The sequence below is a fragment of the Anopheles marshallii genome, chromosome 2, assembly GCF_943734725.1.
Source record: "Anopheles marshallii chromosome 2, idAnoMarsDA_429_01, whole genome shotgun sequence".
Classification (NCBI taxonomy): domain Eukaryota; kingdom Metazoa; phylum Arthropoda; class Insecta; order Diptera; family Culicidae; genus Anopheles; species Anopheles marshallii.
Genome location: NC_071326.1, coordinates 19846911 through 19874420, shown reverse-complemented (window position 1 = coordinate 19874420; position 27510 = coordinate 19846911). Strand labels below are relative to the sequence as shown.

The following is a 27510-nucleotide window of genomic DNA, read 5'->3' as shown; positions in this document are numbered from 1 at the left end:
CCATTCCTGTACGGCTGGAAGGTGAAAACGAAAGTCATCCTACCTGTTTCCGTCCCGCAGCATCACGACCGGCCCCCTCATACCCTCCTTTCCCTCCACACCTCCCCGCGCGCGCGGACCGGATCCGAAACCGGAAGTGTACATATAGATATACTTAATTTGTTTTGTGGTGCTACATTCGCTCCGTTCGGTTAACTGTTTTGCGGCAACAAGATTATGCCGTGTTTGGTACTGTGACTAAAATAAATCCCCTCGGAAGGTAAAACAAACACGACGCTGGTGAAGAAATTGTAAGGGCTCCAGCAAAGGCCGGGAGAGCTGTCAATAAACCGACCCGCGTATCGTCCTGTTGCCCGAGTGCATCCGGTAATCGGTTTGCATATACGGACAATTTTTGTTTCCCCCCCCCGTTTCATGATTCGTCTTTTACTGCCCCTGCCAAGGGTGTGCAATAAATTTTAAATTGCGTAAAGTGCAAAAAAAAAAAAACACCAACACCCCAACAGTGCGTGTGACAGTGCGTGCATGGCGTGGCCAACAAGAGCAGTTACAAAGCAAGTTGCCTTACGTAAGAGCGGCACGGTCCCAACAGTTTTTGTTAAGTAGCAGCGAGTAAAGAGAAGAAATAAATAAGGCAAAAAAATCTGCCACGCATATCCGTGTGCGTGTGTGTGCGTGTGTGTGTGTCGGTACTGTACTTGTGGTTTGGCGTGCGCACGTTTCCGGCATGCGCCTTCAGTGAGTCGCAGGGAGATTGGTACCGACAAGTACGGCAACGGCCAATATACATACAAGGGGGAGAAAAGGCCCATCAAGCTACGGCTCCAATCTGAAAGACGGCCTTCCACCTCCACGCCCCCTCCCCCCCCTGGGACACGGCGTTATACATCCGCATTTAGCCACATTGCACTGCGCAGGCGACCATCAGCATGGGATCAACATTTCGGACCAACGTGCCACTGGCGGGTAAGTGCGGGTTAAGCAGCGCGTGGGAAAGGTTTTGTTTTTTTCGGTGCTTTTCGGTTTGCAGCTTTTAAAAAGTTGGGTTAGGTGTGTTCCGCTTCTGGAACGGTTCACCCGCACCCTCTCACACTCGACGACGTTCTGGCCGTACCGGAACAGCTGGATGCAGCTGAATGGTCACCGGACCGGGCTGATAGTGATCGGCAACATTCGGCCTCCCGCGTGAACGCTTTTAAACTGTGTGGGGAGGCCACCCATTAAATGATAATGATAAATGAATTTAAGAGGAACTGAAGTAACGGTAGTTTTATGTGTTTATATTTTGCAAGTCAAACCGGACGGGACGAAGAAGATGAAGATGGCTCTGGGTGAGAGAGCTTCATATTTCTGCGCTTTTGGACACTAAGCAGCCACTGCACAGTGGGCCCAGTCCATACATATGCCGGGATAAAAGTAGGATGTCATGAATTGTTCACAATTGCAAAATGGCGTTATATTGACACATACTAACATAAAACATATTTTAGGATGCTATTCATTATCTGCCATTGTTTTCTTAATGGTTAATTTATTTTAAATTAAAAACGTTAGCAAATCATGTATGTTCATACATTTCTGAATTTTCTTGATGATTTATATGTTCATTTCTTTAACATGATTCTCTTACTTAAATATGATGTTTTCACTAATTGAATTCATCTAAATCGGATTATTTCTTGATCTTGGGTTGGTAGTTGTGGTGGTTGGGGTAGATTTTTACCATGTGGGTTTTTCTCTTGTTGATTAAAAATGCTACAATTTGTACTAGAAGGAACCACGCCAATGCACGCAAAATCTATTATCTTCACAACTCTCTTCAAGTTTTAACAATTTTCATTGCAAGATCTGTTTTTTAAAGGGTATTAATTAACCTTTCAGATAACCGTCATTGGAATCGCAACTGTACGCGAAGTTCTTATACAATTTGGATTTGTAAAAAAACATTTGTCTCGTACGCGTCATTCGCTCGTAGGGTCGCTGCTTCCTCAGAATGATGTTAGTTAGGTCGCCTCCACACGGACCGCGGTCGCCGCGGTACCGGTCCGTGTGGAGGCAACCTTACGTTCTAAAATAAAGAAAGCTATAGAATGACCTATGAAACCTTTAGGAGGAATACTAACAACGCATCGTGCATTTAACTCGTTCAGAATGGTTTTGGTTGTTTTAGGAATTGTTTCAGCTTCTGTTAGCGAAATTATTTCGGAAATTCTATGGAATTCTTTGATGTGCTCCTCCGAAACTCCGTTCTTAATCTATACGATAGTGGGGCGACTAGAGCGCCCTCTAGGAAGATCCGTGCGTAACTATCAAAATGGTAGTAGGCCAGGACAGGCCAAGCGCAATGAGGGACAGGATGGAGTTTGAATAAAAGTGACTTAAATTCACTAAAAGTGGTACTTGTAATGTGATGGTAAACATAATATAACTTTGAGTGTATTACATCTATCGTTATATATTGCCAGTTTAGGGGACAATGGGTAGTTAAATTGACTTTGAAATCAAATTGCACAAAAAGAACGTTGGATTGTATGACTGAATGTGAATAGTTTAACATTGCTCTCCTTAAAATCTCTTAACAAACTCTTTAATAAACATAAAAAAGTAGAGAAAAATGGGCAAAATTAAATTGAATGTTATATCATGTCATAATCGTGCTTCGCTTCCAACAAAAATAAACAAAAGTTATGGAATTCAATTTATGATGGCTGATGGCAGTAATGCTTCAAGAAATGTGGACAAATATGGTAAACCTTGCACGGTACTGCAGTACCGTTAAGCAAGTTGTTCAATCAAGCAAAAGACACTCGAATTTCAACCGTCGATTTCCGCTCTTTAACGAGCGTTAACTTCCAAAAAATCTTCACCGATGAATTAATCGCTTCCCATCGGGAGATCCTGCTCTTTCGATTGCTGGCGATTAGCTGGATCGCATTAAAATCAACCACTTTCCAATGCTACACCACGTACACACTTCCTTCCCAGCGCGCAGTGCTCGGTTTGGGTGCTACAGCCATGCCCCGACATCGTGGCATCGATGCAAAAACAATGCACAATTGCAGCGTGCACAACTTTACGCGAATGCAAAGGGAAAATGTGAATGTGAGCATTCATGCCGCCACCAGCACCACCAGCACCACCCCAAAAGAAGCGGACAAGGAAAATGCATTCCCTTGTCAAAATGACGCCAAACGGTGCCACTTTTACTCACCCGACTCATCTCACTTGGAAAGGTCTCCACTTCCGGACACTTACTGCACTTCCCCACGATCTAGAGGGTATCAAATCTCTACCGGTCTCTTCTTACCGGATCGAAGCCATGGCACGCAATCTCGTGCGATCGTTGTACTGCATTATGGTGCGATTTTGTAGCTGCCCGGATCTACGGATTTGGAGTCACGCGTATTGCGTCGGCGTCACGGAAGAGGCTTGGGATATCCGGGAACGGGTGATTCGCTAGCGTGAATTGATGCACTACTTTTTGTGAGCTTCGAATAAACTTTAGTAACTTTATTTTATTAGCTTCTTTCAAGCTGCTGGCAGTCCCCGAGATACGCGATTCCTCTTATACGCGGAATCGAAGATACAAAGTTTTTGGAAATATGACAGCTGAGTTTATTTATAGCACAACATCCAAGCCATAAAGATGAAAAATAAGTCGAAAATATCTTCCTTTGTCATATAAAACATTTTTTCTCAATTTATTTAAATGTTTTCTTCCAAAAAGTCGCATGAATTGCTGCATAAATAAACTGCAGAGATGAAAGTCAACTATGCAACTTTGAAGTATAAACGGTATTGCATCAGGATTCGACTTACGCGGATATTTCCTGGATTATGGCGGTCCGCTATAGTAGCTTATCTTGGGGACTGCTTGTACTCAATACCCTTTGCAGGATTTTAAATTATTTTGTAGCTTGAATACTATCTACCATTGGAGCTATAAGGCACAGTTCAGCAATACGCCTGAAAGTATGCAAATACTCTTGTTCAGAGCCTTTTTATCCAGAGATAGTCGATGACAGAACGATACGCCTAAAAGTATGCAAATGATTTTTGTCCAATGCTTAACAGCAGTTCTTTGGTGTATTGTCCAGAGATAGTCGTTGACAAAATAAAACTTACATTATAAACGAAGTATGTATTATTTTCATTTTGCTGCCTACGATATACAGTATAATATTAGCTTAATACATAAGCTTTAGTGTACGATAATTATTTAATTTTGGTGCTATAAATTCATATCCATAAGTTTTGACCTCCAGAGCCGCGTAGGTGCGAGAGAAAAGAAACTCCTAGGTAGCGTTTTATGGGAAGTAAGTTGCAACACACATCTTCCCCTTGTGGCCACGCACTTTCTCACAGGGTTTGTAACATTTAACCAAATGTCATAACACCATTGCAAAGCGCCGTTAAAAAAAACACAATCCCGTGCTTGGGGAAATTCACCAATTAATCACCTGACGAACGAACGATGCTCGATCCGCTGGTCTTCGCTAAGGACTGCTGTAGCGACACCTTCGAACGTGTGACTCATCGGGTTGAACGGTATGAAATGTGTTGCATGTTTGATTAGCCGCGGATTACCGGTGTGTTCAAATTGCAGTTCGCGCGCAGTTGCGTAATGTGTGTACGACGCAACCAGTGGACGTTCCCTCTTTTCTTTCTTTCGAAATCATCTCCGCCGTGCTCTCTCCACACTCGGTTTATGTGTGCTGGAAGTGGGTCATCAATGCGATGGTGGCCTCCAGACCGGGTGACGATTGCAGCCATTGCAGCTCTCGTTCACCTTCGGGGGCTTTCCCGAGCATATAGACCGGTACTGGATGGTGCCGCGTGTCCGGGTTTATGCTCTCTCTCTCTCTTGATGGTGGTTTGGGGATGGGGCCACCAAAAGTACGCCGATTGCATCATGAACCCGATGAGTGTGTGTGTGCCGGTTCGAACCGGTAAGCGCACAAAAAGTGAAATACATACTTCATTTTAAACCCAGGTCCTTTTGCAAAGGGAAACACATTCGCAAATCGGTCCGAAACTTCGAATGCTATTAACACAGCCATTGGCAGCTGGTTGTTGAATATTTATGAGCTTTCCTTTCCTGATTAAGAAATGATAATTGGGCGCTACCGAACGTCGGTCAGAAATTAAAAACACGTCCAATATACCAACGTACAAGCGGGGACGAAAGCAAATTACCATTGGCAGCGCTGAGACTTTGCAAAATTGGGTGTTTGTTATCACAAAACAGGACTTAAGTTTGCCTTTAAGAATGATTAATTTGTCCAACCGAAGGATGTAAGGAGTGAAGGCTCTTAAAGGTATTAAATTTAATGAAATGTTATTATGGACGGTGACTCAATTTTCCTGTTCAGTTGCCTGTTAATGCCTGTTAGTAATACAAACCCCTTCAAATGGGGTATTAGTATGGAATTTTCACAGCGAAGTGATCCAGCTCGTTGAGTTCGTTGTCAAGAAATTCACTGGCCCGATACCTTCTGCACACAAGAATACAGGTCACAAAGGTGCCATAATTTTACGATCGGTCGGACGAACTGTTGTTCCATCAAAAAGGCGTGTTTTCTTCCTGTGCCCGACCGGTGTATGTTGCTCGAGTAGTAAACGAAAAACCTCAGCAAAAATGGGACACAATTTTTAAAACCATTCTTCAACACGCTGAGCGTGAGAAGACGGGTGTGCTTGTTTCATTTGACGCTTCATTTCTATTTCCTCAACCTGATATTAACCTGATTAGTATACAGGCGATGCGGGCAGTGATGTTTGTTTGTAAATTTTGCGAAAACTAGACATAACGCAAGCAATAAATCTGGTACAAACTGGGACAGCCCTCACACTGTGTGTGCTGTGCTGTAAATCAGTTCTGCAAATGAAACACAAACTCACGTGATGGGTAATAAATTATGGTGCGAAAGCTATTAAATAATCAACGCGACGACAATGCTTTACAAGCCGCACGCCTGAATGTTTGCTTTTTTTGCGCGTTGAGCTGACAGCTGTCACTCTTTAAGTGGTCGCTGAGAACAAGTCAGCCGCCATGTTTCAAATTTGAATAAATCTACACAGTTTGTTTGCATACAAGTATCGAATCTTTTTCAATTGTCCCTTTTTTGTCGTTGTTGTTGCTAACGTCCTGCGGTATTACTTCAGTGGGTCTTCCTTTTGGTTGGAGCTTTGCAAAAAACCGCCTGGCCACCACCGATCTTGATCTATCACGGTCAATCACTAACCCGTTATCGCCGCTTAATAAAGCGATAAACTTTAACCGCCGGAAAATGAAAGCCGCCCCGTCAAAGGCGAAGAAAGCGAACAAAACCAAGCAAACCAAGCTGGCCGGCGGAGGGCACAACGGTGTACAATCCGACACCCAGCATCACCGTGTACCGTACCCGTATCGGATCGAATCGGAGGGCGGTTTGGCGCTCATGAAATATTCATCAAGTTCCCAACAGGTTGAAGTGCCCGATCCGAGAGCGCGCGAGCGCCTGTGTGTTTGTGTGTGTGTGTGTGTGTGTGTGTTTGTATTGGGATTTTATTTCTCGCTCGTTTGATAGCCGTTCGTAGCAACTGGGGAGGGGTTGTTTTTATTATTTTTATTGCCACTCGGTGAATTCATTCCATCATCCCCATGGTTCCTGTTCGTCACGGTTGACCCCATTCTTCGCGATCGCATAACCGGCTGGACAATGCCGGACGTCCCGTTTAGCCCTTCCGCCGAAGGAAGAATTCCCTTTACCCTTTGTGACCGTGGTCTGGCGTTCGTCCGCAAGGCTTGATGCTGTTCACAGTCTTGCAAAGCACTTACCAACACACAAAGTCATGCCTGGAAGTAACCACGTGTGTGAATCGGCACGGTGGTGCGCATCGGCAAAGACGGAGGCCGATGTCACGGTTGTACGTGCTAATGTAGCATCATTAGCTGTGAACCGATGTGGGTCTGGTGGTGATTGGATGGTGGGCTAATGCTGGCAGACAAAGACGCTTCGAAGCGGTGGACTAAAACCGACCGGAAAATGTTCAATCCTGTTTATCCTTTGTTTGGGAAGCGTGTTTAAGGTGGAATGATGCATACGGCTCCTTTCAAGTAATTTTGTTTAATTGAATTGGATTATGATTTATTATAACTCAGAGATATTTCAATCAATGTCTACCAATATCGCAGGTCTTATATAACTCACTACTTTAACTCTTATATCACTTTGTACTGCCTATAAACTACGTTGGTGCTGGCTTATATGGTATATTCTCTAGGCTAAAATCCCATAACTCCAGCGTTTGAAATCTTCATTTATATAACCCAAGCTTTATACCCAAAGTAAAAGCCTTATGAATCGAACTAAAGCATTCTAACAGATACTACTTATATGCATGACATGTTTTATTTATTTTTATTTATTTATTTTAATATTAAGACAAAGTAGGTAATTTGAAAAAAAAATGGATGTCAGCGCCTGGAGATATGCAAAAACACACATACGCGTTAGTTGTTCTCTACAAAAGTTGAAGTGACTACCAACAAAGACGCCTAACTCTAATAAATATCAAACTTGGGACAGAGTTTGCATAATTTCAGGCGCCGTGATCCAGGTATCGATGCTGAACGATCGATGGTATCGTTGTGCTGCAATATTTTATTTTGTGGCTGAATAAAATCCAGATCTTGTACACAATGGGCTGGTCAGTTAAAAAATTCCTTCGCTGTTGAAATCCGTAACATTTGAATAATTCACGTTGCAAATGTAAATGATACCGATCACATCTTATTTATGTAAAGTATTTTGTTCGCTTCACATCATCACCATCATCTTCGCCAACGTTAGTAGACAGGAGAGAATTCCAGGGAGAAAACTCACTACCCAAGCGGACCGTTGCATCCAACCGTTGTCATCTGCTAATGAGAAGTGTCGCGCTAGCCTCAGCTTAGCCGTGCCATTTAATTATTTTCCAATATCTTCCGAAACGCATCGGATCGCTTCGTTAACTTATTCGGGGGCTTTCGGTTTCGAACCGACCAGTTTCACTGGATTCAGCGTTTGAACCCGTCGGGATATCGGGCACACCGGTACTGCGATTTGAAAAACAGCCATCCCCATATCCGGTACCCACACAAGTCCGGTTCTCCAGCTCCACTCCAACCGTACTTGGAGCTCCGTTTCCGGCAGCCGGTTGGAAACTTGTTTCCCAACTCCCAAAGTAGGAGAGAGGAAAAAGAAGAAAAAAAAAACACACACACACACACACACAAATGCGAAGGAAGATTTCGCGCTGATTAATCGATTAGATAAATGTGGGGGGTCTGAAGTATGACCGGTGGCAAAATGGGCGTCTGTTTGTATGGTTTTTTTTGCGTTGGTTTGGTTTCTGTAGACATCTACTCATTCAATGACCGAGCCGTGGCCCCAAAGAGGGTGTGTTGTTTCTTTTTCTATATAATTACTTTCTTTGTGTGTGTGTTTATGTATCTAATTTTTTCTCTCTCACTCTCTCTCTGTCTCTTATGCCTATCCACTTCCAAAAGGGGCACGCGTACCTGGGAGTCTGCCTGAAGTTGATCGATCGATTAAGAAGCTATAACGGGGCGGCAGAGTTTTTTTTTCCGCCACGCTAACGTCTTGTGTGCCGGAAGGTTGAATAACGAAACCTAGACGGAATCAGAAAGACATAAAAAAGGAAAAAAACAGATCGAGCTAGACACCGTGCAAACGACGATGATCGAAACACTCGATCACGAGCCTTTTCACTTTCGTTCGGCTATCATAACGTCAAACCAAACGCGTTGAGGAACATTAGCAGGACACAAAACCATTACAGTGCTGCGCTTTCATGGCCATTTTCCCGACCTCTACGGACACGGGTCCGGCTTGGGAAGTGTATGTGTGTGTGTTTTTAACTGCACTTCCTCCACTTCCGCGATCGTTCAGCTGCAGGTGCATAATTGCGGGCGAAATGGTGTAATAAAAATTGACAGCCGGCTAAAAGTGACAGTAATTGACGATCGGCCGCTGGCGGGCAGGTTGTGCTTGGAGGCAGGAGGGGGAACGAAGGCGAAATTGGCGCCATCTAATCGCGGTTGGGCTTGAAGCTGGCGCCAAACACTTATGCGCGCGCACGTGTGTTCCGTTTTGCTTCCTTTTCCCTTTCATCGCGCGCTTTATCTTGACACCTTTCGCTGCAAACATGCTGGAAGTGATGTTTCCAGTGTTTACGATCGTGTGTGTGTGTGTGTTTTTTTTTATTTATGCCTGCAATACAACTTTATTGATGGGTCGATTAAAAAGACATCGTAAAGGGTGTGTTACACGGAAGGACCGCTGGGAAGTTACATCTTTTTCATCGAAAGGAAAAAGGTCAACATGATCGGTGGTCATTTTATGATAGGTTTTGCGATGTGTGTCTTCTTTGATCAATGTGATTGGGTTGGTGATATTATTGCAATCAAGCGGAAGTGATGCGGTTTGAGGGAGATTTGAGTCTTTGGAAAGATTGCATATCTATCAACTATCAAGAGAAATTAGATTAACAGTAACCGGCGAACGGGAATGGAAGAAATCAATGTTCATCAAGGTGGCCGGAAGGTTACCGAGTTCCAAGAAGATAATACTCTAGATATGGTGGGATCAAGCAGAAGTTTTATACTACGAATTCCTCAAATCTGTCGCGATTTACTCAATTAAGGGAAATATTGTCCGATGAAGATGGCAATCCCTCAGAGATCCCTCCTATCAATTCATGAAAGGAAGTTGTAAAAGAATAATATCACTCAAGGCACCAAGTCATCAAACAGTGTAAAATGCCTCTAAACGTCATCCGAATTCTTCCGAGGCTTCCAAGTTCTTGCCACTATAAATAGTCTCTAAAGTACTGCATAAAAATGGTATCTAGTCCAACGAGATCGGGTATAATAACTTCACTATACATCAATGATTTAGTCAGTTATGGATGTTGGCGTATGTCTCGATTCCTCTTTTTGGTAATTTGGAGAATGAATGGCTTTGGGTGGACTATTCCAGCCATGTCAAGCTTTTGGAGCAAGAATTAATAATGATCAGTATAGTCTAAGACTGCGTTCGCAATCCAAGTAGCCGTTTGTAGTATTAAGACCAAGAAATGATAATTAAAGGTTTGTATTAGACATTCAACTCGAAATTAAGAACTTGAGGGAAATATTTCACTGAGGCGAAATTAAGGATGGTCATGTCACTAGAATGACACCATACGACCTTGCCTGATGAAGTTTCTCTATACAAGTCATGCGTTGGATATAAGCAGCTGCATCATATTTGCCTCCAAAACATTGAAGCGACTGCGGGTAAATGATCGTTATATTTTGTAAGAATTCATCTTCCAAAAGCTATACCTGAATGAAACTTTCACCCGACCCGGCAAACACTATGTTACCAAATTATCGTAAACGGTACAACCTCACCATTAACTGCTCCGCAAGATAATTGAATGATGAATGCCTGAGGCGTATGGCAAGTGTTGATAAGCAACAATCAGGGATGACAGTTTAGCTGCACAAAGCCAAAGCTCCGGCATCGCGATAGCATCGTGGATGGATCCTCGTGCACACGTCCATCGGTAAGGCCACCTGAAACCCCCCACCCAAACGAGATCCACCAGTGCCCGTGGTGTCCAAAAAAGGCTTGCGTACAATCAACCTGCAGCGATTACGAGCGGGCAAAAACGTTCCGGCACGATGCGCGCCGCGCTGCGTTTTCCATTCCATCCGGTGCAATCGTGATCCCGTCCCCCGGCTCCACCGCTGTCCGCTCACGGTGCGCGTCATGCTACATAATTCCGCACCGTATCATTATCAGTTAGCTAGGGGGGATCTCCGCTCACCGGTTGTGCAATCTTTCGGTTATTGTTCGAAGCATCATTAGGCGGGAGTCGCCGTCCTGCCGAATTGAAAGGGAAATGAATTGTGCCGTTGTCTGTTGTTGTTGTCTGTTGCTGTTGCTGTTTCGTACTCCAGGAGAAAGACACCCGCGTCCCGAAGTAGGGGGGAAACGCTCATTACTGATTATGGTCGCTGTGGACTAATGGCCCACCCAAAAAAAAAAGCAAGAAAAAAAAACGATACACAACACAACCAACCAGCAACAATAAACTCAAACCTCCTCAAATGTGTATAAGCATTTGGCGAATTGTAATGCACGAAAGCGAAGAAGGCAAAGGCTAAGGCCTGCAAGCTGCGGTACGAAACGAAACAACTCCGTCCCGGGGTTATGTATCACGCCGCAGTGCGTGGTGCTGTTGTTTGTTTGCGTATTGCCCATTGTGAAATGTGGAAGAAATGATACACGGAGAGAAACAGTGCGATGTTTATTTGTTTGTTTTCCTTTTTTCGGTATTTGCGGGCGACAGGGCGAAGGCGCGCACAAGACGAAACGGCAACGAAGCGGGCCTTAAAAGCAATGCAAATATGCAAATGCGCGCCGGGGGGAAGGTCAAAAACGAAGCGAAGGGGGCGGAGGGGTAAGGGGCATGGCGAAGAAACAATAACAATTGCAAAATTGATCCAGCGAGCGCAAGAAACGAAAGAAACTCAAAAATGCACGAACGGGGTTTGGTGTCGAGTGAAAAGCGGATAGAGCGTGTGTGGATCCCGGGTGTGGAAAATGTTACACAAACGAAACGAACGAAAGCGAAACCTTCGGAAGCGGTGGGAAATGGTTTCCGTGCACGGCTCCGCTTCGACGCCGGGTTCACAGCGAAAATCAAACACAGCCACATTCGGTTTTGTCGCGTGTCACGTTGTCGCGGCTATGGGTGCGGGACCAACCAACCAACCAAGCCCCACTAATGTGCTCCTGTTGCGGATTTCGTAAGCGTTGGTCTGTAACGTGCCATTTTTGCCGGTGTGTACTGAGCTGGGTGGATGAGCTTTCTCGTGTATCTGTCGCGATTTAATGAAGAAATGGTTAATGTATCGTGTCGAACGTACTATCGCCGTTGTGCAACAGAACAGCGCATCGATGTGTCCAAAATTGACGATCATCCCCAAGAGGAGAGGTTTTTTTTTTGGAGTGTCTGGAAACACCCATCTTAGCCTACTTACCGCTACTTTTTTACATGGAATTTTGCTTTTTTTTAACAGAACTTAACCCTACTGCGGAAGACGCAAGTCACCGGCGTTGAAATTGAATGACTCGTTTATTCGTTGCTGACCTCTAGCACGGATGGTGCTTTTATATTCGTAGGAAAAAAAAATGGAAGGACAAGTGCTCAAAATAAAAGAAGTAGCACGACAAAGGATGGGTCGTAGCCATTTTGGTACCAATTTTCGTACACATCGGAAACGATGTACTAATTTTTAATGAAACATTTCACTCAGGATATCTTATGAAATATTTCACGAACGATCACAAAGTACGTTTCTGGGGAGGATAGAAGCTCCTGAAAGAAGCGTTCTTGTTAGAATGTAATGGACTATTTATAAGATATAAGACTATAAGACATTAGACAAAATATATGAGAAGTTTAAATGAACGTACTCGTGCTTGAATATGTTAAAGTAAATATTAGATTTTAAGTCTACTTTCTGGATTTTTTTACGTACGAAGGCCTCACTACTCAGCTACGGGTAAACAAAGTCAAAGAAATCCAGAAAAGTTGGGCATATACCTCTTGAGTTTGCTGTGCTACTAGAGAGAGAGAGAGAGAGAGAGAGAGAGAGAGAGAGAGAGAGAGAGAGAGAGAGAGAGAGAGAGAGAGAGAGAGAGAGAGAGAGAGAGAGAGAGAGAGAGAGAGAGAGAGAGAGAGAGAGAGAGAGAGAGAGAGAGAGAGAGAGAGAGAGAGAGAGAGAGAGAGAGAGAGAAACAGGGAGACAAAGAGAGAAAGAGAGAAAGAGAGAAATTTCTGGATAAATGGATACAAACTGGAATACTATTTTTTTGTGAATACAAGATGCTACTGTTGTTCGCTTATCAGGTCTGCTCAAAATCCCAACATACAATCATGGGGAGTTCCGGAGATGAGATGAGTTGCACCAATTGATATTGAAGAGGGTACTATGAGACATTTTTCACTGGAAGTTATCAAGGTAATACCAATATCATTGAACGAATCGAAAGTTCTCATTCCAAAATCTTGTAAATTTCATCACAAACACTCTCAATTTTCTTGGTGACTACCTTCAACATCACCAGAGGAAGGTATTTTATCACCTGCCACGTAACACATTAGATACACCATTGAGACTGCCGTTACTTTCACTCGCTGACGCCATTCGCTAGAAGACACCATTCCGCTCTGAACGTTCTTTTCGGTGGCAGAAGAAAATCTAACGATCTCGTGCCACGGTGTCATTCGGATCAGTTGAACGGGTTTTGGCTGAAGAACCGGTTTTTGGACGGCTGATGACCTAACGGAAGATTTCATGGATGCTGTAGCAGCACAAGGTGGACCGCCACATTTGAAAGGTAGAGCCTCAGGGAGCTAGAGAACGATTTTACTTTCCTCTTCGTTTGAAAAATCTTCTACGGCGTGAAGAATGTGTGCGTTCGTTTCAACCGATTAACGATGAGCGATTATTTGATGGGATTTTAGGATCTTGGAAGTTCCAACTGTAGCGGAGGCTAGGCATCTTTACGGGACCTTGGATAATGAGCTTCGAAGTATTCATTACTGTACCAATTTTCCAGATTATAATCGAAGTTTGGATTAGTCTTACCGTAACTTGATGAAGGTATGCGGTAGAAACGAAACGGTCAAGAACAAAAACAACCTCCTCAGCCTCCTTGGACCGCAGCCATCGTAATGTTGCTAAGCCATAGCAACTGAGCTACACCGATCCATTTCACACAGCACGCGTAATTATAAATTACGGAACGAGACAGTTTAACGAAACAAAGGCGAAACAGTGTGAGATGATCGGGTTTGGAAATGGAAAGAACCGCCTGGTATGAAATCGGAAACCGAAACCGTAACGAAATCGTAACGCACGGAACCAAACGCCAGTTACAAAATGATTCATAATTCACTTTCACTGCCCCGCGCTGCTAGCTGTCAGCCGGCGGGCGTACGCGTCATCTGACGTTTGTGGGGCGTAATCGGTATGATTCATGCTTTACTTTGTACACCGTTCGCGGTGCGCTTAACCGTCGCTGTGGTTTTTTGGGAAATAAAAACAAACACACACACACATACATAACCTTTCTCACCTTGCACACCGGTATCGCACGTTGCTGTCCCACGTGCGAAAGGTAGTGCCAGAAGTAATTTCTTTTCGCTCCGCTTTAGTCTTATTTCTGAAGCCCTTTGCGCGTCAGAGCGGTGGTTCAGGGCACAAATGTAACGCTCGCTTAAAATTCGGATGTTGGGCTTTTGTAAACAAATTCCATCTTTACACCCTTTGCTACAATTTAAAGCACGTCCACAACGTTTTCCGCACACTCGCCCCACACGGGCCGCGAAAGAAAAGGGTCGGTGTTGGTGTGCATGTTGGAGAGCATTCCGTACAGTTCATTCGGTTCGGGGTTTCCTGCTTTCTCCGGACCGGGTCGCACCAACCCGCTCCCCACGTGCCCAACCGCCCAACGTGCAGAACATCGCCACGGCGGTGCAGTGGAAGCGGTATAATAATAATTTAACATTTTATCCATTACCTTGGGTTTGGGTGGATTGCGTTTTTCGCTGTTGTTGGGCGCTGTTTGTGGCCGAGATGGAAGAGCGTGTACATGAGCGTTACAAGAAGCTTCCGAGTCTGCGGCAGGGCAGAGCAATTGCATTGCAGTTGTCCCGTAAGCACATGTTTACTGCTGTACTAAAGCTGCACTGACAGGCGGGTTGGTAAAACGAAAGTTGTAACATAGCTACAGTATGATTACTTTCGCAATTTATTGTGCGCTACTGCTTCCGGTCTGTTTTGGAGTGTCTTAGGGTGTTTGAATCTTAACATAATAAGGAGTGCCATAGCCTAAGCGCATGAATATTAAATTTCTTTCCATACACAGTTTTGGGCAAGAGAATGTATAATAGTTTAAAGGCTCGTAAGGATTGTTCTGGTCTGTATGATCTTGAAGATGAATAATACAACTAGCTCATAACTCACTAAATTATAGTTTAATACTAAACTTCCTGAGGTAGATGGATGATACTCTCAAGATCAATACTTTGATACCTCTCGAAACTTTCAAGAGCCAAAAAACGAGCACATTGACTTCCTGATTATTATTAGTAGTTCTGACTTTTATACTCTGCACATGACTATTGAAGATACCGTAGTTGCCATTATGATCTTGGTAGTAAACTATTTTTAGACGCAACAAGTGTTGAACACGGGCAGAAACTTTCAACAATGTGAGAAGGATTGTAGAAAGCTAAGAAAGCAGAAGTCATCTTATTGTACTATTCGTAAAAGATCAAGGACTCTAAGAAGATCTTGTAGAACATACTAGAACTTCTTAAAATTATTATTTTTTCTAGCAGTTTATCGACACTCAAGGAAGAATATGTAGGAAACTACGTGAATTAATACACTGCAGGCAATTCGTTTGTTTGCCTCTACTATCCCATATGTCACGTATTATCTGTCATTCGGTTAGTGTGCAATCGACTACTAGATTTCCTAGCGAAACCTTCACCGTTGCCTCCGTTGTATGAATATCAAATGCGCCGGTACGAGCGGCACTAGCCAACAGGCGTGAGGATTCCATTGAAAGTACAGTCCCTTACCGGACATTTGGCTTGCCGCGTGCCGGGTACTTATTACGTGCCACACTCGTCTAGGCCCCCCGAAAATGGACCACACATTGCGTAATGTGCCGTTTACCACTCGTGGCATACAAAAAAACAAACAAACAAAAGCGAAGTAAAACGTGCTACGGTGGGATAAAGTGCAACACACGCGAACATATTCCCTAGTTCCGGATGCGCTGCAGGTATTTAAAATTGGCCACAACAACAAAACCGTCCGATCGGTAGATGGATTGGGCTGTTTGCCAATGGTGTGCGGTGGGTTTGAAGCAAAGAAGAAAGTGGCCTAAATTCGCGAAACCGGTTTTAGCCCGGGGAGCTTCGATTACTTAATGCTGTTTTTGTGTGTGTGTTGCGGATGCGGGGATGTAGGTGTGCAGGGCTTTTCGCTGCTTTGCATCACACAAGTTCATAATCATGCCATCTTTGTTACTGTCTGTGCGTTACAGCGTTACTGGTGACAACATTACTCCTTGCACACACCCTGGTGAGGGGCGATAGTTCGAGCGGAGCAAACAGACGATCCAGCCCGGCCCTGATCGATTCCGGTATTCGAGGTAAGCAGTAGTTTGCATGCTTGCCCCCACACTCAAACGATCTATGAATAATGTGGATGTGGTGGGTTTTACTTTGTCTGGCAGGTGGGTCACGATTGCCGGTAGTTCCTGTGACTGGTTCGAAGGTTACCAAGCTACGCCCGGTTGGCAAACAGCGGCCCGCTGAGGAGGACGACGACGACGACGACGATGACGACGATGATGATGATTACTTTGACTTTGGACTCGAAGATGACGATGACGATGATGATGAGGAGGAGGAGGAGGAAGAAGACGAAGAGGATGACGAGGAAGAGGAAGAACAGCCCGTGAAACCAGAGCTTCCGGTGGTAGAAACGAGCACGACACGAGCAAGATTACTGTCCGATGCGGCCTTCACCAAGCTGTCCGAGACGCTCGGCGCACTGAATACGGTCGGGCGGTACATCGTGAACATTACCAAGGGCCAGGAAGCCAGTGCCATCACGCAGGTTGACCCCGGCACGAAGGAAACCGTCCCGGAAGCGTTGCTTACCCTCACGAAAACGGTGCTCGGCCAAAACATAACCAAAACAATCGAACCACTCATCAAGCGTGGGGGTTTTGGTGGTGGTAATGGGGGTGAGTCCGAAACAGTCGGTGCGGTTACTTCCGGGCCGCTGGTGATCTTGTCCACCAGCACCCTGGAACCAACCGTGGCCTCATCTACCGTCGCATCCCTGGCGGTGGTCGCACAGCGAAAGGAAGACAACGAGCTAACGCTCGGTGGAGCGATCGACAACAAGATCGCACCGATCCCCGCACCGGCCGGAAGTGCAGCGACCGAGCAAAAGAAGAAGAAGAAAAAGAAGAAGAAGAACAAGGTCAAGCGAAAGGATCCAGCGCATCAGGAGATGCGGTTGACTACGACGACTACAAGCACAACGACGCGCAGACCAGAACCGGCCCCGAGCAGTAAGTGGTACAAGTTGCTTGTAACCGACAGTTCGCCATTTTGCGATCTTTAAGACTAAAGCCTCGTTTTTTTCTCTTGTAGATAAAATCGTTGAGTCAACGAAAGACATCGAGAATCGGTGCCGTACACCAGATGGACGCCCCGGTAGGTGTGAGGATCTGAGCACGTGTCCAGGGTTGCTGCTGGATCTGAGTCATCTGCGGGAATCGCTCTGCTTCAAGAGTCTCTTTGTGCCGGGTGTTTGTTGTCCGATCACCACCACCAGTACGGTGCTGACAACACCGAGACCACCACCACCACCACCGAGACCACAGCAAACCGGGTCGGGTTCGCTAGTACTCAGCCCCGTTGCCAAACCATCGACCACGACGAGTACGACGACAACGACCACGAAACGGCCACTGGTGCCCGTGTACACGGTGTCACCGGCGGACAGTGGAGCGGTCCTATCGGCCACGCTGAAACCGATCGACAACATTGTCGATCCGGACGATTGTGGACAGCAGGAGTACTCGTCCGGTAGGATCGTGGGTGGGATAGAGGCACCTACCGGGCAGTGGCCGTGGATGGCGGCCATCTTTCTGCACGGCACGAAGCGCACCGAGTTCTGGTGCGGTGGATCACTGATCGGCACGAAGTACATCCTGACGGCGGCCCATTGTACGCGTGATTCCCGCCAGCGGCCGTTTGCGGCGCGTCAGTTCACCGTCCGGCTGGGTGATATTGACCTGTCCACGGATGGGGAACCGTCGGCTCCGGTTACGTACAAGGTGACGGAGGTGCGGGCACATCCGCGGTTTTCGCGCGTCGGGTTTTACAACGACATTGCGCTGCTCGTGCTGGACAAACCGGTTCGTAAGTCGAAGTACGTCATACCGGTGTGTCTACCGGGGCCGAATCTACCGTCCAAGGAACGGCTGGCAGGTAGGTTTGGGTGTGATCGCCAAGGAGGATTACAATAAAATACTAACCACTCGCACTATCATTCCCTACGCCAGGTCGCCGGGCAACCGTCGTCGGTTGGGGTACCACGTATTACGGTGGTAAGGAATCCACCAAGCAGCAGCAGGCGACCCTACCGGTCTGGCGCAATGAAGACTGCAACCGTGCGTACTTCCAACCCATCACGGACAACTTCGTGTGTGCCGGGTTTTCCGAAGGTGGTGTCGATGCGTGCCAGGGTGATTCTGGTGGACCGCTGATGATGCTGGTCGAGGCCCGCTGGACCCAGGTCGGCGTGGTATCGTTCGGGAACAAGTGCGGTGAACCGGGCTACCCGGGTGTCTACACGCGCATCAGCGAGTACATGGAGTGGATAAGGGAAAACACGAAGAAGTAAGCGGTACTGGAAAGAAATGGCCATAACCCCCGCCCCCCCCCCCTCCCCGGCAGGCAGTTAGTGTGATAGGCGTTACGGATTCAGATTTTTCGGATCCAAGAACCTAGTGATGTAGCGAAACGAAACAAAAACTCACGACACAAGTGTTGTGTTTTCGGTTTTTTGTATATAATTTATTTCTGTTCCATCCGCCCATCCGTCCGTTTCCGTGGCTTTTTTCTTCTTCTACTACTCGCTATCCCACTCCCATTCGCGTTCCGCGCTCCACTATATCGGTAATCAATTAGTGTTAGCCTTTTCTGTGTGTTTTTTTTTGTTTGTTCGTTTATCCTAATTTATAAACTAACTTATACGAGACTATGCATCGCGCGCTAGTGTGAGAGAGAGAGTGAGAGAGCTTCCGTACATTCCTCCTGTCCCGTGTCTAGTTGATAACGCTGAACGGAACTGTTGAATAAAGGGACCCGCAAAGCTGCTGTGCGCAACCATTCGAAATGTAATAATTATAGCAAGGTACAACACGGTAAAGGCGTAGTAACGAAGGGCCTACGACAAGGACATGCAGGTGCGTGATGTGATAGTAGACGGACCCGGATACCTTAATGCATTAAGCACACTGCAACAGATGAACAGACACGAAGAGAGCTATTCGTAGAAAACCATTTGACTAAGAGCAGCGACAAAACAAATGAAAAATACAGTTAAACAATCACTGCCATTCCGTTGTTTCATTGTTGTTTTTTTTTTACATGTTTTCCCCATGTTTGGTTAAGCATTTTTCCAACTACTCCCCCCCAGCAACTATACACACAATAAAGATTCCTGTGCTAGATCTCGCCTGTTTCATCCTACATAATTGTTATCCCATTTCCGTGCCATTTTCCATTTTCCTCGCGTCATCTCAGTGGAACAAAGGAAAAACATAATATTTACTCTCTCTCTCTTTCTCTGTGGCTACTGCGATCGCATGATGTGTTGCTTCCTCGTGGCGAAACGTGGAGTTAAGTAACTACTACTTATCGATAGACAATCGCATCCTCACCCACGCAGTACGCCACGGCATCGAATCAGAGACCTCGCAGTGGCTCGCGCTTTTTTGTTTTGCTCTGTTTTTAGATCTAGTTTTATTCAATTTTGGCGCTCCCATACACATCGGTGTTTGCTTTGTTTTTTTTTTTTTTTAGTTTGTTTGTTTGTTTGTTTTGTAACATGAAACGTTCAAAGATTCGACACTAGTATATTTTACACAAGTATATTACGGTTTTTTTTTCTTCTTTTGCTACTACACGATTTCTCTCCCCTGGGTTTGCTGATATCTTTTAATCGGCCGCGTGTGTGTGTTTTTTTTTGCTCTTGCCAGCGAGAAAGGTTTGCTGGGAGAGTGGTTTGTTTTTTGTTTTCTTTTTAAAGTGTAATATCGTTAGTTCGCTTCTAGGCTTCTTAATGGACAACATCTTGCATGATGGTATTTCAGTGGAGATCTCTCGCCCGGAGACCTTTTGCGCCCGTGTAAAGTGGCAACAGTGGCAGAACAGATTGGAAGATGCCAATTGTGTGTGTGTGTATGTGGGTAACGGCTCGTCGTACGTTTTTAATATAATTAGCTGCTATCGGTAGATTCTGCTTAATAATTTCGGTTTGACGAACCAACCCAGCTAGGCCGTGAGTGGTTCTCGGTGTAATGGGTAATTCGCCTCCGGTACGAATAACATGTACGTTAAAATCTTGTGTTGTTTGTTTGTTTATTTTTCTTTTTTAATGCACAGCACCACAGTTACAAGGGTTTTCTTTTCCTCTACCTTCTTCTTCTATCCGTCACCCCACTTCATACCAACACGTCACGTAGGAAAATCTACAGCTTTTATGTTTATAGACAGATTGTTTGACACCGGTTTTGCCATATTTACGTAGATAAGATTTTCACTTTGATTGTTTATTAACGATTAGCGATACAACAGTACGTTTTTGTTTTGCCGTGTGGTGCCGAGTTCTTCCGTGCACACTGTCGCTCCGTGTCGCTCTTATAGAGTCACTGCTTGTTTGCTTCCGTTCGCTAGTTTGTGATACAGTGTGCCGGGCGGGAACAGCGGCCTATAGCAGCATGCGTATAAACACACCTCACAACACATTTTCAAACAAAATATTACGCGACGATATCGCCTTAACGCCGGACAGGGGGAGCTTCCGTTTCGCTTCGTTTTGTCTAAAATCCGATGAGCCGGCCAAGAAAGGGGGGAGGGAAAGGCCACATTCACCGTACAACGGCCGCACACGCGCGCTCGCACGCGTGCATGAAATCTTTCATTATGAAATGGAAATATTTCAGTCCGGGCGGGCGGAACCCTACAACGGTCGCCACGGCAACGGCAAAATATAACCACAACCCGATTCGAACTGTACAGCTTAGCGTTGGGAAATTCGGTTTGTTGTTCGTTGCGCAAACCGCTCGTGGTTCGCTCATCGAAACGACGAATTTCGACGAATCTGTGTTTGAAATGTTGCAAAATTATAGCACCGCAAAAAAAAAAAACAAACATTCTATCGTTTAAACATTCAGAGAAACGACTAAACTACCAGTTTGTGCCGATTCTCCCCGAAACGCCTCACATACGCCCAAAAACTCCGAGGCCCACAATCCGATGGTGGATTATTGCTCCGATAATGGATTATTTTTGTTTATTTTGGAAAATTTTCAACAAACAAAACAATGGAAAACAGATAACCTCAAACTAGCTGGCGCCTGAAGAAGACTAATTCTAGTTCACACTCTCGCGTAATTGTCCCAACTGTTTACCGCACTGTTTCCGTTTTCTTTAGTACCCCGGCCGGATCCCTCCAGGATTCGTCTCTAGAGCGTTTTGATCTAGAAAATACGTTTAAAATTTCATATAAAAACACGTGCAACCACATAACGCAGCTCCTCGAATGGCTGGGATCTAGATCTGGTTTAAAGTTTACTTCTTCTCTCTTTCTAGCAAAGTTTTCTTGTTGTTGTTGGGTACTTAGAAAAAAGAAAACACTACAGAGAACAGTTTTCAGTTTTGGTTGTTTTTGTTTTGTTTTTTTTTCTTCTTTTTGATTCATTAATGCTATAACACGCCATTCAACTAGCTGTCCATTTATGCTTCGATACGATTCTTTCTTCCACTATCATCCAACCGTCAGCATTGTATGTCTACCTTGGGTTTTGTTTTTTTTTCCACTTTCACTTTCTGCGTCTATTTTATCTTCTAAATGCTCACACACATTCATTTTCCGTTCAATTTTCCATTCGCATACGCACACACTCGCACAGTAGCACAGTAAAGTATACATACTCTACCATTGAATAACATCTAAAATAATCTTCGTTCGATTTGTTTGACATGTCTTTCGCTTACTATGCTAATTTTTATCCCCTATGTGACCGTGTGTTGTGCTTGTGTGTGTGTTTCATGTCTTGCTCGTGCCAGTGTTTTCCTGTGTAGCTGTTTTTCAGTTGCTCTTTTGGGATAGATTAGGTTTTCTGTGATTCATTTTACTGCTTAATAATTTACACACGACGTTTTACTTTTATCCGTTAGCAATCTGTTTAGCGGTGATGATAGAATCTCGATTTTTTACTTAATGTTGTGCTTTCGTGCCAACAAATAGCTATGACCCTGTAATTTTTTTAAAGAGTTTCCCCCTTGTTTTAATTTAATCCACTACATTAAACTTCTCTTCTGTCGAGTTTTACCTCCTGTTTCACTTTCTCCTGTGTGTGTATGGGTGTGTTGTTGTTTTTTGTTTGTTTGTTTTTTTTTTTTGCCTAGTGCCTTTATACGTTTAAGAAAACTGGTGAACTATTTATACTTCCTGCTTCGCGAATAGTTTATACGATTGTTTGCATTGTGTTATTTTGTGTGGCAGCTCCCTTCCATCCACTGCATTAGTAATATGTGTATTTAAATTGAGTGTGTTTTTTCTTGTTTTGTTGTGGATATAGCTTATGAAAGAACATTGTTTTCCTTTGCTTTTTTTCGCACATAGAGTTTTTACTTCTTTTTTCAGTATAAAAATACCAAACCGGTTTTGCCTTTTGCACGCTTAACACCACTTACTAGTGTTGGACTGCGTCCCAAAACGCTTCTACGGGGAACTTACTGTGGAATATTGATAGTTTTACTGTTTTTCTTGTGGTTTTTGTTTTGCTAAGTGCAAGAGCAAATGAGGAATAGCGCGAAAAGAGGAGGAATAATAAAAAAAACTTGCACATATTTTGCATTTTGCGTTTCAGTTCTTAGTAATGAAAGAACAAAAAAAAAACATTCGTTAGTGCAAGGTAGTATTTTCGAACAGTTTTCTTTATGAACGAACGAATGAATGAAGGAAGAAACGGGATTCGATGGAAGGCAAAGAACGAACGTCGTCTAACCGTGTGGGTACGCGTGTAGGTGGATGTGTATTTGTCCCGATCCGCATTCACAACCGCAAATGTTTTAACAACTATGGCACTAGCTTAATGAGATCGGGACGTACACTGAGCGTGTGTGTGTTGCGTATATTTGCGTGTGACTAAAGTTTGTGTACTGTACTTTGCTGTGAAAAAAACTATTAGAAAGTTGGGTTGATGTTGAGCATACCCGAATTCAAGAGGCGAACTAATTCAAGATAAAGGCACTATCCGTCCAAACTACCGAAGAAACCGAGCAAATTGGCAGCATGGGTTTTAGGTAGGTGTGCGTGTTTCTGTGTGACCGGCAGGACACTGAGATATCGTGTCTGCAGATGAAAATATCCTGAAGATGGAAGAAATGGAGCGCAATCATCCATGCAATGCGAATTATTTACTATAAAATCAATCCACCTGAAAGTATGCAACTTGCGTAACACATCTATCGTTTTTGTGCTAAATTAGGACTGTTTGCAGAAAAAAGCTGCCTAAGAGCAAAGGATTTTTACATTTCCCTATGTGTTCTGTATGGTACGGGGTACTGTTACTTGTGCTCTAACTAAACCTGATCACCATCAGCTCACCAGAAGAATGGCAATTAATAGTGTTGATTACTGCTGTGCAGTTGAAACTGTATCTTTGTCTAGCCGGTAATTGTTCTATTTCGCTTCTGTAAGTGATTTTCTGCTATAACTGAACTATGCGCTACATATTAACAGGCATGCTTGATCTGTTGTTGTCGCTGTTGTTTTGTGAATACTGATATACTGAGCTTATTCTGCGGTGCTGATGTGAAACTGTGCGTAACATTTGTTGTCATGCGTATTTACGGCACGAACGTTGATTTATGTGCAGTTATGACTGTTGCTTGAGCGATTGACTGGTATGCGTGTTGCCTTGGGCGACCGTTTGTGCTACTCCGTCAGCAAACCGTTGGCATGTAAGCGTTGGCTGCTTGCGGTCGACCGTTGCTTTCGGTTCTTCTGCGTACGAAATCATCGCACATCCTTCATCTGGGGAGGTGTGTACGGAGCCGGGGGGTTTGCTGGAACCGATCACTTTAGAGGGATAGTGGACATGGTTGTGCTACACTGCTACGTGGGGTGTCTATTGCTAACATTAGTACGGCGTTGCAGCTGTACGCGCTTAGTCCTCCTCCTCTTCGCGGAAGAGATAGGTGCTCCAGTAGACCAGGTTGAACAGGGCAAACACCAGCGGGAACGTTATCCGGGAGATAACGTCGATGCGCTTCGAGCGCGAGCATTGTCTACACATGGTCGCGTTGTTGTGGTCGTAGCCAGAACGGATAAGGCGCGTAGGGGACAAGGGGAGAGAAATATTTCGATTAGCATGGTTTGATTATGGCATGCTGGTGCGCACGTGCGCTTGTACGCGAGCTACATGGTGATCACGATCGATCAACTAACTGGACTATAGATTGATCATCACGCCACAAACGAAAACGTATGCAGACAAGACAAAGGTAAGTGTCTAAAGAATATATATTCGAGCTATTTCAAATGAGCATGATGATGTTTCATTCGATGCATACAAAAGTAAAACAAAAGGAAAACTGTGAGGAAGAGAAAACGTACGCGAAAAGAGTAGGAAACAATCAGCTCAGTACGGTGATGTTAAGGAATTCGATTTGGTTTGCGATTTGGTACTGATGGGTTTGGAACCGATCCATTCGAGATTAAACGTACTAAGGACCACTAAGCGGATCGGACCAAATGAAATGACTGAAGGATTTAGTAATTGTTTTTTGTTTGCTGTTGTTTTTTTTTGCGGAAGATCGGAAGGCTAAACTAACAAAATAGAAGACTAAAATTAGGAGCGCATCAAGAAATGAACGATAGTGTGTGGCTTGATCTGGCATGTTGGTGGTGTCGGTGTGTTGCAATGAGCGTGTATGAATGAGCATTTCCGGCGGTTCCGGATGTGTGAGCATCGAGACAATCTATGGATACATTTGCTGAAGACGACCGGAAAACCTACTTATTCTTGCAAATGTTATCGCGAAGGACGGAACCGTTATGGACGGTATGAAGTGGGATGATTATTTACAGCAAAATGTGTTGCTCTATAGTTTGTTCCGGGGAATGGTTTAAGCGCAATGTGGGTTATTAGTTTTGCCTCTTTAATATATAGATAGTGTAGAGATCGTCCGAATTTCGCATGAGAATGTGCACAACGTTAGATGAAACCACTTGTATGTGGCAAGGATACGCATCGAATCAAAAAGCGGTCGAGCATGTAACCGAAGCTAATGTGTGGTTCTACTCCGTTACAAAACTAAACCAAACCAAGCTGCTACAACTCACAAACACAAACGCAGAGGGTCCGGTTTTGTGGTGCTAGGATAGGTAGTTAAAACGTAACTGATCTTTTTATCGACTGCAAGATGCGTATGGTGTGGATGATGCATACTATCTAATTAGCATTTACTTGAACAATGATGGTCCTTCTGTAGACAGTTTTGTTAAAAAGAAAAGCAAGCACAGTTCTATCGAGTTGAATTTGGAAAGAAAATTTAGGGTAGACGTCATTTACTAAAACATACTCGAGGGCAACATTGCACTACAAAGTTAGCTCCGATACACTTTTCAATTGGATAAAACGCCGCAAGGTATGCAATGCACTACACGAATTGTTTTGTTTAGCAACCTTTTTGTTTTGCTGCATTCGAAAACTCTCGAAAGCGCCTAAAGGTATGTAATGTTTCTTATTCGTTCAGCGAATGACTCTCTCGTTCGTTGAACGATTCGGGATAAACTTGTGTAAATGTGTTTCGCCACAGTAATTACGTCATTAAATTCCTCCAAGTGTTGATTGCATACTTTCAGGCGCTACGGTTTTCAGAAACGTCCCAGTAGACGGTTACTTTGTGCGTGTTCAAGCTTCCTCACCGTGCTGCTTCCTTTACCAAAACTGTCATCGAAGGAGCTGCTCAGCGAGATGTATGTGAAAAGCAGCATCCGAGCATGAATGACGCAAAACGACGCTTAGTTGGTAATAGAAGGATGATAGAACGACCGAAAACCGAGTAGGGTTTCCAGCGGAGCATGAAATACGTAAAACAACAAACAGCAGTTCGGGTAGCAAAGAGTTGCACAAAACAAAGGAAATAAAGTAACGATAGGGTTAGCAATAGTGTACGAGAGTTGCTTGATGGTAGTAAGTAAAGGCGATAGTAGTAAAGGCGGAAATTAGTAAAGTGGTAGTAGTAAAAGTAATTACCCTCGTCCCAGACACGGCACCTTTTTGAAGGGGCTTTAAGGTAGTCGGGTGTTCGGGATGAAGTTATTCGATTCAATTGGTTTGTGTGTGAAGATTTGGTATTGTTTGCAACATGGAAGAATAAACAGATGACATTACATATTTTTCGCACGTACACACGTACACGTTGCAATGCGGGAGCTACTTAATTCCTGACAGCGATAGGAGACTAAACGCTTGCACGAATCCTATCGCCAGCGGGATCCGATAGTGAGATAAGATCTTTGATTTATGTTTTTTTTTTCTTCTTTTCGTTTGACGACAGTAACTCAAGATCACGCCAACGGCTTACCAAATGGACAAGAACACAGGGACTCAGAGTGTGGCAAAAAAGAGAAACGCAGATAGAGAGACACTGTGTCAAGCGGGTTCTTGCTGTCACGGGTGTTTTGTAGATTCATTGTGACTATATTCTGTGTGTTTCGGTGAATGTAAGTAGCTGTTTGTGCCAGTGTGTCTGTGGGAAACGAAAATTGCACAAAACCAATCGACTAAAACAACGGACAGAAGAGAAAGTAGACAAAACAGAAACACAACCACACTGTGTAACCGTGTAACGGAACGGAACCGAACGGAAAAAAAGAATACGGAAACGAAAATACGCTTAAAAACTTTTGCTCAGGCGAAACGATCCTTCCAGTTACGTTTCGGGGATATTTCGCTATCTGGGTAATGTCATTGACGTGCGTGCGCCATGTTTGGAAGGATTTTCCAAAACGGAGTTTTTGACAAGAGACAAAGAGAATGTGAGTGAGAGAAAAAGAGACAGAAAGAGAGCAAGAGAGAAGGAGAGCGACAGAGCGATAGGGCACACTGACGGCGTTGGATCGGTGTGGAGTAAGGCACGCAAGTACGCGAACATGGCACGGCTAAGCTTACCTGGTTGGGAACTTTGACAGCCAGCTACGGCAGCAGTTTGGCCGCTTCGGGGCCTGCATGTGCACTTCGCATTGGCGAAGCTTCTCCAGTGCGAGCGGATCACCGGGGTGGCGCACCAGCGGTTTCTGGAAAATGTAATGCAGGCAATTACTCGAACTGACAGACAGACGTAACTCTGGTTAGAACATGGTTAGCAGGTTGTGTTGCTTGCGATGAAGTTGTTCCTAAATTTCTCAAAAACTCCCGAAATGGTTTCGAGAAATTGGAGTTGTTCGTTTGAGGTGGTACGCCCAAACCAGTTTGGGGAAGTAAATAAAAATTTGAAATTCAAAAAGCTTTACTGTAGTACGTTGCCATGGCAATGTTGGTCAGTAAAGCTACACATGTCATA

General features: G+C 44.5%; 2 protein-coding genes across 13 annotated transcripts in view; one reads left to right on the top strand and one right to left on the bottom strand.

Moving 5' to 3' along the window:
- Window positions 1-6290: 6290 nt before the first annotated feature.
- LOC128716463 (uncharacterized) lies at window positions 6291-18547 on the top strand. Its single transcript, XM_053811341.1, is given in 8 exon segments — window positions 6291-6429; window positions 15859-15952; window positions 15954-16023; window positions 16026-16149; window positions 16152-16274; window positions 16359-17207; window positions 17290-18132; window positions 18207-18547. Coding segments are annotated over 8 exon segments (2583 nt in total).
- A 5560-nt stretch (window positions 18548-24107) lies between these two features.
- LOC128709866 (glutamate-gated chloride channel) overlaps window positions 24108-27510 on the bottom strand; it is a 47601-nt gene continuing 44198 nt past the window's right edge. For 8 of the 12 annotated variants that reach the window (XM_053804899.1, XM_053804901.1, XM_053804894.1 and 5 more), the window contains exons 9-10: window positions 27120-27244; window positions 24108-24228 (exon numbers count right to left, since the gene is read on the bottom strand). In XM_053804899.1, the coding sequence (XP_053660874.1) occupies window positions 24108-24228; window positions 27120-27244 (246 nt within the window). Of the gene's footprint in view, window positions 24229-26201; window positions 26235-27119; window positions 27245-27510 lie in introns of all 12 variants that reach the window. The other 4 variants (XM_053804900.1, XM_053804893.1, XM_053804892.1 and 1 more) reach the window with 2 other exon arrangements.